This window comes from Struthio camelus, chromosome 1 (genome assembly GCF_040807025.1).
Source record: "Struthio camelus isolate bStrCam1 chromosome 1, bStrCam1.hap1, whole genome shotgun sequence".
Taxonomy (NCBI): domain Eukaryota; kingdom Metazoa; phylum Chordata; class Aves; order Struthioniformes; family Struthionidae; genus Struthio; species Struthio camelus.
This window is the reverse complement of record NC_090942.1, coordinates 194,053,462-194,065,495: the sequence shown is the minus strand read 5'-3', so window position 1 is coordinate 194,065,495 and position 12,034 is coordinate 194,053,462. Positions and strand designations below refer to the sequence as shown.

At 44.6% G+C, this 12,034-nt stretch overlaps 1 protein-coding gene across 4 annotated transcripts; it reads left to right on the top strand.

Annotated features, from left to right (window-relative positions):
* The first annotated feature begins 437 nt into the window (after window positions 1-437).
* LOC104146515 (fibrinogen-like protein 1) lies at window positions 438-10,908 on the top strand. 4 transcript variants are annotated; one of them, XM_068929941.1, is made up of 9 exons: window positions 438-456; window positions 748-806; window positions 2,147-2,221; window positions 3,596-3,806; window positions 4,982-5,141; window positions 6,229-6,326; window positions 6,400-6,488; window positions 8,276-8,466; window positions 9,505-10,908. In XM_068929941.1, the coding sequence occupies exons 3-9, from the start codon at window positions 2,153-2,155 to the stop codon at window positions 9,692-9,694; spliced, it is 1,008 nt and encodes a 335-aa protein (XP_068786042.1). In that variant the 5' UTR covers window positions 438-456; window positions 748-806; window positions 2,147-2,152; the 3' UTR covers window positions 9,695-10,908. The 4 variants fall into 4 exon arrangements, with proteins under 4 accessions (XP_068786042.1, XP_068786043.1, XP_009676869.1 ...); XM_068929942.1 differs by lacking the exon at window positions 438-456 and having other exon boundaries at window positions 688-806; XM_009678574.2 differs by lacking the exons at window positions 438-456; window positions 748-806 and adding an exon at window positions 1,367-1,645.
* The last annotated feature ends 1,126 nt before the right edge of the window (window positions 10,909-12,034 follow it).

Genomic DNA, 12,034 nt, shown 5'->3' with positions numbered 1-12,034 from the left:
CCCACTATTGTCCTTAAAATAATCTGTAATTCCTTCACCATAACGCAAAGGGAGGGGCCCAGCTGTAGCTTTTTTCTCTGCCACGAATGTCCTTGTTTGTGGTAACTAGCAAATCTCATGGTCCGGTTCCGCGGAGAAGTTACACAACGGCAAACCTTCGGAGGTTTCAGTTTAATAGCAAGCTCTGCTGAATACACTCCTTTTCACTTCTCGGTTCAGATTTTCAGCTCTTTTGGCGTTACAGCTGATTTGCCGTACTTTTACGTATAAACCAGATGAAACAGCAAAATAAACACTGAGCGCAAAAGCTGCGTTCGTTCCTCCTTGCAGAACTTACTGAAATGATCCTGGCTGTACTAAATGTGAGATAAAACTCCCACGGGGAGCATTAGCCTCAGTGATTCATACAAACACTTTAACAAGTCAGTCGTGGTTGAGCTTCACAGTCAAATTAAGGTGGGTAATGGAGTGCAACCAGCAGAGTCCCTCTCCTTTAGAGAGCACCACTGATAGAAATGTAACCGTCGCTTATTTTTACTCCGAAACAGCAGGATGAATTTTGGGTAACAGCAGATAAATCAGGATTGGGTAACTCTTCCATGCAAGAAATTGCAAGTGTATTTTCTGTGGAACTGCCTAGTGCAGTGAAATGTTCTTCATCTGAGTCCTTAATGTGGGCCATCTGGAAGGGAAAATCTAATCATCCTCTAAAAATGCAGCCAGGTTTATTATCACTTTCTTTTGCAGTTGACTTTTAAGGGAGATAATCTTATCAGGAGGAAGTCTGAAGGAAAGGCGAGTTACAGGTATGTGCATTTAATGTGTGTTGATAAAGGTACAGATGAAGTTGCTTTTTTCCCCTCCAGTCTTCACTATCTGTTTTTCAGGAGCTATTGCTCAAATCCATCCTTCCTGTTAGCTTTTTGCCTCCATCCACACTCCTCTGCATTAGGCCTGATTCTGATCTCAGCGTGCCCCAGGCACAGCTGCAGGGCTGTATAAATGAGGGGGGCCTATACAATAGTTCTGAACTCTTTTCCTCTATAATCTGAAAGCTGTCATGGGCTAGAGTGCACACCTGCGCAACATCTTTTATTAATTAATTCCATCGGACAGTTCTTTTCTCTGTTTGCTTTGGGCCCTGGCCTGCCCCGCTTGTCAGACAGCTCCAGTATCACGTCAGCTTTGCCAACTCTATAAGCAGCAATAGCTTTGAGCCATGGCGGTGATGCTAATAGAGCCGTACCAAGCTACTGAGGACATAGATCTGGGTTGCCAAGTTTCTGCAGCACTCCCAGAAGTGAAGTGGGGGAGCTGTTTTATCATATTTTTCAGAATTCTTTTTATTTTCTTTTTGTTTTTTAAGAAAAAAAAAAAAAAGAAAGAAAAAGGTACTGTGCAGGCACACTGTGAACAATCTGTGCTGTTCACTCGCATTCAGCTGCGTGTTCCCGGCGGCGGTCGCTCAGCATTTTCCTCGCTGAGAGGCTCAGACCAAAGCCCTGTCTGCGTACTGGGGCGGACCAGCAGCAGAGATCTGTTCCCCTGAAATCCTGGCGACAGCTATCCCGTGCCCACTCTGTGCCACAGCTTGGTGTGCCACAAGGGTGCCTGCCACGTGTGTCCTCTGCCCGCTGCCTCCGAGGTAATTCCTTTGCAGTTTTGCAGCTCCCACGTTGACAGACTTTAGTCTAGTGCATGGAGGGGCGATCCCTACGCTCCCAGACCCGTGAAGCAAAATCTCTATTAGCTTCAGTGAATTTAGACTGAATAAGGGCGATGTGATTTTGGCCAACGAGTTTGGCAAGGACTGCTCCACAGAGGCGTTATTGCTAAGGAACCTCCCACGTGCGTGGGCCCTCAGGAGCAGGGCAGAGGCTGCTGGAGAGTCACGCCGGGTGTTTACTTATCCCGGGAAGCAGGAGTTTGGACCCAAGCCCGGGTCCCGGGGTCAGTGCACTGCAATACTTCAGCCTCTCTAACATGTGTCTTTTCCCCTATTTTGTGCTGCCTATCGTTTCGAGCAACCTCTTTAACAAGCCCTGCAGTGTTTACTGGGGAATTAAATGTGATTGTGAGGGGGGAGGTTAAGTTATGAGAAACACTAAAGAAACTTCCAGTGCAGTCTGTGAATATTTCTTTTCAGGTGAGCATGACGATGCCCTGGTTGCTGCTGCTCCTTCTCCTGGTCAGCTTAGGCTCGCCTGCACCTAGGTTTTCGGTGCGTATCCCTTGGCTAGAGTCTGTTTAACCCCTCTGCAGCGTGCCAGCAGCTTAGCATTTCTGTTCGTGTAGGGCTAGGTGCCTCCCCACAAAAGTCACCTGAGTCCACAAGAGAAGAGCAAAAAGGTGTCTGTCTGCAGCTGAAGGAAGGTTATTCTTGCTATCCTGAGAGTATAGGGCTTCCACAGCATTAGGGTCTGGGCAACTCTGCAGTTGGCTGGACTGACATTACTAAGAATTAAAAACAACAATAAAAAAAGCCCTTTGAAGAAAAAAATGAGATTTTATGGTGAAGATATATAGTACTCCTGCTCCATTTTCTCAAGGAAAATTGCCTTATTTTTATTCACTGAAATTTAAAAAGCAGGAAAGGGGAAGAGGAGTTAGGCACAGGCTGCGGCAGCCCGCATGCTGTGAAGAGCACATTGCGCTTGGGCCATCCCCAGGAGCTGCAGGGCTCGGCAAGGAGCACTCAGCTCCCCGTGCGAGGGCATAGCGAGCTTGGGCCTGCTGGCAGCCGGTCCCTGCATGCTGCCAGCCTGGACGACCTCCTCTCCCAAAGGAAACAAGGAGGCCTAGGAGAAGGGAAAGGCAGCTGGGCCACGGTTGTTTTAGCACGTGCGGCAATCTGCTGTCTTAGGCAACTGCTTATTTTGCTTAGGTCTAGAGCTGGTCCCGATCTGGTATCACTCAAGCCAGCTTACTCAAAATTAAAAAATAGCAAGTGGTTCTTGCTGTAAGGGTTTGCTTGGTTGCCCTGGAAGAGATTTTGCTCTATTTTCTTGATGTTTTTGATGGAATAATACCAGCCACAGATTAGAGTGTTGCTGAAAACATTGATCCCAGCCAATGTGGACCAGATTCTGGTCTTGGTTATGGTAATGCTGGTCTGAGGTTACTTCCCTGATTCTGGTAGGCTCACTGCTTTCAGCAGATCTGCACCAAACATCAGCTTTTTTATCTTCCAGTTTGACACGAACAGGTTTCTGGAACCTCACTGATCTGGCCTGGCTGCAGTGCAAGAGCCAGGTTTTTCCCCTGTTATTATCCTGAGCAGTTTCATAGTCTGCAAACACTCCCTTTGATTGCATTAAATGGGAGTCGAGTTGAATGTTACTTGTCCAAAGTCATTTTTTTCATATCTTGTCATATTCTGTGATGCCTACATCAGTAGCAAGACCATTGCAAAAAATCCTTTTCCACTGGGTTTAACTCAACAGACTAGGCTGCGAGATTCATGTCTTTTAGAGTGGAACCGACACTGAATGGCCTCGATGCACAGTGTGACATGGTAGGATCAACGCAAAATATGTGCTCATTCTTTCTCTGTCTTTCTGTTCTTAACCACTGTACCTTCTTTTCTCCTCCATAGGAAAAGGATATCTGCCTCCTAGATAACAACAAATTAAGACAAAGGTTAAAACAGCTTCAGGATTTGCTTTATTTATATGAACTACACCTGAAGGACATCTTGGAGAATACTTATCATAGAACAAGGAGTGAGCTATTCTCAGGCAACAGGAGCATGCAGCATGAGGTGCTTTTGCCCACCACCAGTGGAAATTTGATAGTCTATGACCAAGGTACATTTTGCAGTAGAACATGAGGAAATTTCAGCTGGCCAAAATGTTTATTTCTTCTTGCAGTGTCCTGTTTAGAGCTGTATTTTGTTTCTGCTCCTACTGCAAAAAAAGTTTTTTAGCTTTTGAAATAGTTAAGTGGGTTGTGTTTTCCAATGCAGTCAGGTGCATGAGAAGGAGAAGGGCAGACTGGTGGCCTTGGCACTAACAGACGTCCCTTGAGGCCAGAGTTAGCTGGTCCAGCTCTAGGCAGCTACCAGCCACATACTACACAGGCATCTGAATCTGGACTTGTCACCTGGGACTCCCGGTGCAGAGAGGAACGGGCATCTCTAGGGTGTGATCTGTTTGGCCTGCTTTAGACATCTGCTTTAGGAAGAGATGGGTTGGGCTCTCCAAGTGCCCATTTCCCTCCACTGACTATAGGGAGCCCAGAGTGCCTAGGTGTGCGGCAGACCCTGGAACCTCTTTGGAGGAATCCAGCCTCCCCGTTTCTCTGTTCCTCCGTCACTTGTGCTGTGTAGCAACACGTGAACATGCTCTGTTCCTCTGCATCACTTTGAAAATACTGCCATAGCTGGTAATGTGGACTAATTTAACCTATGGCCAAGATTTTATCATTCATAGGCCTTAATTTTAAAATGGGAAGCACTGAGGTTCTGAAAGCCTCCTGAATACAACCCTGATATAGCCTGTCACAGGAACTTAGCCTCTTGCTTTAGGCATTTTAGGCCGTCATCCATTCCCAGGTTCAGCCCAGGTTATCTTCCTCATGGAAATTACCTGCTCTGCAACGGCAGTAGGATCTGCATAATTCCCCAAGACTGAGCTCTGAAGAGCGGTTGGACCCATCTAACCCCATCCGCCACTTCTTAGTCTGTACAGTGCCTGCTGACAGAGTCTGCCCTAGTCCTACAGCCCTCACTTGCCACTGCCTCAGGCTGTGCTGCATCTGTCCCGTATCTCCCCAACGATTTGGGAATGGCAGTAAAGCTCTGGAAGCTGCATTGTTAGTACTGTGCTGAACTGCTTGCTTTGGCTTTGCTGGGCTTGCAGAGCTATACACTGACCAGCCAAGTGTTCTTGTCCTGTATAGCCTCTCAGTGATCTCTTTTGTTGGCTGAAATGTACCTGTTTGCATGTCCCCTCCTTTAACAAACCAACACCGTTCTGCTTAGATTGCTCCGCAGTATTTAATAGGAAGAAGACTCAAAATGGGTACTACCGGATCAGGCCCAGAGCAGACCAAGAGCCTTTCCTGGTGTACTGCGACATGTCTGATGGTGGAGGGTGGACTGTAATTCAGCGGCGGAGTCACGGCAAGGAGAATTTCAACAGGTGGGTGGCTTGGTGTCCTATCAGCAAGGTTCTCAGTGAGGCCTCCAGCTCTCCCCACACTGGCTGTCAAAACCTAAAATTTGAGAAGATAAGTATGAAAGACTATAATGATGATAACTCTTGGTATTAGAATAATGAAGGGACAAGTATTTGTAGCATGAGCCCATTTTCAAAATGGGCTTATAATGCCTTTTCCACGGCTTTTCTGCTTTTGAATAATTGTGTACGGGACCCTTTGGGACCCTTTGAACATCTTATTCTTTCTTGTATCAAGAATCATGTTCAGCATGTTGCAAAATCTATTTCCTTATTCAGACCATTCAAAAAGATGCCAAACCATTGCTCAAGATTGTCCTTTCTCTATGCTAAAGCCCAGGGAGGTGACTAGTAGCATCACAGAAGAAACGTGCCCATGCAAATTAACTCACTAACACAGCATGCCTGCTTTTAGGGCATGTTTAACGTTGCAGTTACAAGCCTCCTGAAGTGAGCACAGTCCATTGCAGAGCTACCTCAAGCGGCTCTAAGGTAGCTTGCCCATAGAGTGGTACTTACCTAGCTACAGTAGTTCAGCTCTCAGCACGGGTGGAACAGGAGCCCAAAGCAGACCCAGATATTTTCCTTTTAACTTCCTCCAGATGCTTTTGTTTGCATCTTCTATTCAATTACTGCGTCACATCCAAGACTGTAATATGAGGAGGACTGCAACATTAATTTCCAACCAGGAATGAATTTGAATTTGACTGTGTGAGGAACAATATCATACGCTGTGCTGAAGATTTATATGACAGCTACCGCGTTCTCTTTCCACCTAGCTTCTGACCTCATTCTGCAAGCACTGCATCTGGCAGTTTGAAAGATTGATCCCAATATATGTGTGTGCACAGGTTTAACAGGCAAAGTAAGATGTGAGTTGTATTTACTTCTAAGGCACAGTGACAAATATCAGCTCAGCTGCGCTGAATCAGATACTTTTAGAAAACAGTGTCTAGAGATACAGCTGAAGATTTACTTGTTACCACAGCTGGGTACTACAAGCTGTCTAATCTACTCACATACTGAAATTGATATTTGTATCTCACTGCAGGAAATGGGATGATTACAAACTGGGATTTGGAAAATTCCAGGGGAAGAATGATGAATATTGGCTAGGCAACGAGCACATCTATGACCTGCTCGCTCGAGGTACGAGTATTTTCTCTCCACAGATTCTCTTCAAATTTGCATGAGATACTTCATCTAACCACTTCATCTTTAGGAGAGACCTCATTAAAGATTGACCTGATGGACTGGCATGGAGAAAGACGTTACGCAATCTATGAAAAATTTCAGCTCAGGAATGAGCAGGTAAGAAATGGGGAGAGCAGTGATTTGCTTGTTTTATCAGTGATCGTGCAGCTCTGTGCAGCATCAGGTTTTAGTGTCAGGGCTGTAATTAAAGCTCTACAAAGCTCACCTGCTCTGGTTCCCTGGGATTCCTGGTTTGGTTGCTGGGATTCACGCTGAGGAGAGGTGGGACCATGTCACACTGCCTGCAGACTTGCTGTTGCCTAACTTCAGAAGAGCCTACCGCTCTTCCCACCTACTTAATAGGTGCCTACCAATAGTCCTGTTTCTGCACACGCCCAAAACTACCTCAGGCAATAGCTGTTGCCTAAGCCACCCTGAAATCCTAAAACAAAGGGTATATCTGCAAGATCCTCTGAGCATCTAGGAGAGAGAGGAAAAGATCCTGACTTTAAGGTAGTGATTAGGGCACTCAGCTGAGCACAGGGAGCTCTGGAATTCCCATCCTTATTCTCGCAACTGTTTCTGGAACGGATAGTCCATGTCTCTCCATGGGTGAGAACAGTCCTGGGAGCAGGGATCTAAGCCTGGAACTCCTTTCTCACAACTCCGGAGTGCCCAAACCACCAAGTTAGAGTCACGTGCACTCTCTTGCTAGCTCATGAACCACAAACTGCCTGCTGCACAAAGGCCAGCCCTCTGCCGTAGGGTGCAGAGGGTCCCACATGCGTTGCCTCCAGCCTCATGGTTAAACAGCCTTTCCTGAGGGAGGAGATAGGGCCTTCAACCTCTACAAGGAAACTTAACACTGTTCTCCTACTTCATAATTTGAGTGTTTCAGGCTGTCATAATAAAAAGCCACCAGCATAACAAAATCCCTCTACTCTACTTTAAAACAGTTAATTCTAATCAACACTTTGAAAGAATAGTTCTAAGATGCTATCTTGAAGAGAGGTATCTGTAGCACTATACTGAGTGCTACAGGCACAGAAAGCCAAAAGACAGCCACATCTCTGTATTTCCATGATTGTTTACTAGCTTTTAAACAGCTTCCTGCTCAAGGCAGGGGCTGTTTTCTTCTGGACTGCCTCTTTGCACACCATGATAAGTAGCTTGGCTACTCAAGGATTTGAGTTCCACTGTATGGACCAAGCCTACCTCCAACTTCATCACCACTCCAGAAATGTATGCATTATGTTCAGTTTGAAATTCAAGATTTCTTATGAAAAGGTAGCACAATTTGATTTTAATGCCTTATTGCTATTTTTTTCATAAATAAAAGTCAAATATGATGACAGAAAAAAAAAAACTCTTCACAAAAATGACTCTCAAACTCTTATCAAATATCTCCTAAATTTCTTAGCTGTGCACAATGGAACTATTCATCTAAGTATTCCTACCAGGTCAGACCATTTAGCTAAAACTCAAATGGCTTCTAGTTCTTGGAGGAGGACTTGTTTTAGCTGAACCATGATCATTTTATGAAGGCAATTATTTGGCACAGTTTCCTCCAGTAGCGTTTGCTCTTGATGAGCCAGGAAGAGCCTTCCAGCTTATTGTATAGTGTATCAAATGGTGAATGAAAGACAATAAAACCTGAAGTACTTTGTACTGCAGCAGCAGTAGTTAGCAATCCCTTCTGGAAGTTTAAATCCAATAGTGATCTGCACTAGTATCACTAAGCATAGGGCCAAAAGTCACCCTTGACTTCAACACCATCATACCTTGGCATACACCGTCATACCTTGGCAGTGGATACAATGCACAGAGCAAATTTGATCTCAAAAAGGGGAGGGAGGGCAAAAAGAGCTGGTATCAAAGACAAGTTTCATGCATCATTCTTGCAGGACAATTACAGGTTATGGTTTGGCACCTATTCTGGTAATGCTGGCGACGCTCTGTCTGGTGGGAGCAGTTTTGAAGAGCAGTGGTCAGCCTCTCACAGAGGGATGCAGTTCACCACATCTGACAAGGATCACGATCGATTCGTGGCAGGCAACTGTGCGCTAGAGAACAAGTGCGGTTGGTGGTTTAACAGGTATGGAAAAGAGTTGATTTCACCCAGCCCTCAGAAAGATGTATAGTGTATATTGGGTGGGTGGCAGTACAGCTGAGAGAACTTGCCTGCCTTACAGCCACTGGCGTTTTTCAGGGCAGGTTGCTATGTGCACATGCCACCTCACGCAGCCAGATCTGAGATGTTCATAAGAGATCCTCAGAGGAAAGCAGTCTGCTTCTTTCATTGTGAAGTAAAGCAGATAAGTTACAATCACTTTAAGAAAGAGGTCACTTTAAGAGAATAAAAGCATGGGAGAAATGACATGGATGGAGAAGAGCTTGACTGAAATTTCCTTGAAGTGCTTTGGATTATATCCCAAGAACAAAAACAATCGAAGCCACTGTAAAGTGAAGTGTGCACCAAGGATATTTCTCTGTTGTGGAGAGTGTCAAGGGGGTGAGCTACTCTTTACTATTCCTGCTGGTACTTTTTCTGGTAAGGCATGTCTAGTATATCAGCAGTTATGGAGTCAGGTTCACCAGCCCTGGGAGTATGGACATGCTGCGTGCAGGAGTTTCTCTCTGCTCTAGTGCAGGATGAGCCTCTTCTTTGCTAAGGCCAGGCCCTCATCATGTATAAATTGAAGTCTTTGAAGCTACAAAAACGTACAAAAACGTACATCAGTAGTGGCTTTCAATATGATGAAAAGATTGCTGTGTTCTTAGGTGTCAATAGGTATGTACCATCTCTTGAGCTGGAGGCTACCAAATGGCACTAGGCAGCTCTGTTCAGGCAACTGAATCATGTCCACGGTCAATACAAATCAAGGGAGCCAGCAGATGGATTGAGCTGACCGTCACAGCTGCCACATATTTCTATGGGCTCTGCAGACTGTATTAACCAGATCTCCATTGGCTGCAGCGGGACTTTAGATACCCAGTTCAATACAGACAGATACATCTATGGACTGAATCCCACCCTTGATATTTCTAAATGTACATTGTGTGAATACTGACCTTGCTGTAAAGTCTTTCCACCTTAAATGTAATTTTTTCCGTTCTCTTTCACTGTTGCAAGGTGCCATTCCGTAAACCTCAATGGACGATATTACAAAACAGGAAGCTACAATGGATCCCACGACAATGGCATTGTTTGGTCTACCTGGCATGGGGTGTGGTACTCATTAAAATATACAGCCATGAAAATCAGAGCTCCGTTCTTTATTGACAGGGAGAGTGGAGATGGTGAGAACAGTCAGGACAGCTGAAAACTGCTGCTTTGAAAAGAAGAAATTATGGGCAAAAAAGAATTGTAGAAATCAATAACCCAGCCCTCTGCTGCTGCTAGTCACAAACCTGCATTGAGATAACTGGAGTTGGACCTGTTTCTACCAACTGAGGCTGAAGTCATGAGCTGTTTGAGCACAGCTAACCAACAATCTAATGGAAAATATACTGATCTCAGTCATGGAATAATCAAAATTTTCTTCTTCCATAATTTTCAGGATTTCATTGGAGAGTGTTTATAAGAAACTCTCCAGACCTCAGATGATCAAGCATGTTCTTTTAGCTCTCTGTACTCTTCAAGGGTTACATCTCTCTCATCTTGATTTCAGTGGTCATTGTCTGAGGTATGAGAGCATAAAAAAAGAAACAAAAGGGTGATGAGGAACAGGCCTTCTCTGGGGTGCCTTCATTAGGGTTTTACTTCAGATCAGGAGCATGTTTTTAAACAACTCTTCCCTGTTGTCCTCCATTCCCACCCTTCAGCCTCAGACAGTCCTGGAGCGTGTGAACTGGATTCCTTTTGGATAAAACCAAAGCAGATGATGCAGTCCAACTGCTGATGAGCATCCAGACTAGACCTACTTCAAAGTAAACACCCCAGAACAAAGACAACGTGGACACTGGCTGTCACTGTTAACAGCTTCACCCTGCAGATCCACCGCTATAGTGCACCACTACATGATAACGCAGACATAGCTGATGCTGCCAACCAGACTTTGCCCCAGATTTAGATTATGTGGATTTTACTAAATTTAAGATGAGCACAGATATTCCTAGGAGTTCGTAAAATGCTGTCATGATTCATTTGTATGTTCTTCTGTAACTTAACAGACAACTTGGAGTTACTAAAAGGAAAACAGAAGATGAAAAATGATGGAAACATAAGACACACTAATTTCACTGTCTCATCCGAGTGTAATGAAAAAGAAAGTAACACAAATGACTAAAAGAAATGGAATACTGAAAATTTCTTTTCTAAGAAGTTGTTAGTAACAGTTAAAAATGAACAGTAATATGAGCTTGACACAAGTCATTTAACTTTCATGCTGTAGAATGAGCCTATTTTTTCTGAATTATAATAATGGTCTTCTAAATTGGTAGTTCTTTTCCATTTATTTGCTTTTAGATCAATACATATTGTAATTTGTATTATATATCCATAAAGTGTGAAATAAACCCATCTGAGTAGGACTTAACACTTTTTATCTGTTTTTAAACAGTAGGAAATTGAACAGAGATTTGGGTGTAAGTCTTGCAAAAGCTCATAATATATTTCATTCTTTGTTGTTGTTGCTGGTGCTTTTGCACCTGCTGTCCTGGTTAGCTCAGAAGGTCTGTAAGGCAAGTTTAATTTCCATGCCTCAAGCATGTCCTGGAGACACTGTTGAGACGTGGATATTCAGCGTGAAATTTCGTCGCTTTGGTTCTTCTGCGCTGTCAACAAATAAACTTTGTTCACGTTTGTTCCTAGACTTCCCAATGACTGCAAAAGTGAACACCAGTGCATAGTGGGCCAGCACTCCAGTGAGTCGTGCTCCTAAAACCTGTGGCCTGGCAAGACTGTGTGGCTTGCCTTCTTTCCAAGCATTAGCATTGACCCATGTGGAACTAGATTTACGCCTATGTCTCAGGAACGAGTGTGCCCTTGTGAAGAACTAATACAATTTTACAGTAGTAAAGTTTTAGCACAAGGTTGTAACTATGGATTAGGAGTATCTGCTTAAAGAAGGCATCAGTCAGCACACAAAATAACAACGTTGTGGCTGATGAGTATCCAGGGCAGTAAGGACACTTTTATCTAGGCAGAAGGCAGACAAGTGTGAGCGCAATAAGCTCTTGCCAACTGCCTCCTAGCAGATCATGCTCAACCTCGTTCTTCAGTAGAGGGCTGAGGAAGCATATGCCAGGGTAAACATTACAGGCTGGTATTCAGTCCGACTGCATGCTGGAAATCAGCTGCAGCAGCAAAGGGCCAGCACTAGTGGTTTGATAGCTCACTGAGCAGCCCCGTAGCCCATCCGATTACTAGAGCATCAAGCATGGGCTAAAGTCAGTAGGGCTTAGTCAGACATCTGCTACACAGTCCGATTCCCCAAGAGTGATGAGCAATGTAAAGCCACCTCTGTCCAGAGTACAGAGCCTGTTTCCCTCTGTGTCAATACATAAAGGTATGGGTATGGGTAAAGGTATGATCGCCTTCAGCACCAATGTAAATGTTACAGGCTTTTTTTCTCTCTCTCCAAACAACATGGGGGCCAAGATCTGGCAGTCTGAGAGAGTAGGAGGTCTCACTCACTCATTGCCATCTTAGACTTAAGATG

Coding starts and splice junctions, on each gene's coding strand:
- LOC104146515 (XM_068929941.1), top strand. CDS start 2,153: ATGACGATGCCCTGGTTGCTGCTGCTCCTTCTCCTGGTCAGCTTAGGC. Junction 5,142..6,228: donor GGCAAGGAGAATTTCAACAG/GTGGGTGGCTTG, acceptor ATCTCACTGCAG/GAAATGGGATGATTACAAAC. Junction 6,489..8,275: donor TTCAGCTCAGGAATGAGCAG/GTAAGAAATGGG, acceptor TCATTCTTGCAG/GACAATTACAGGTTATGGTT.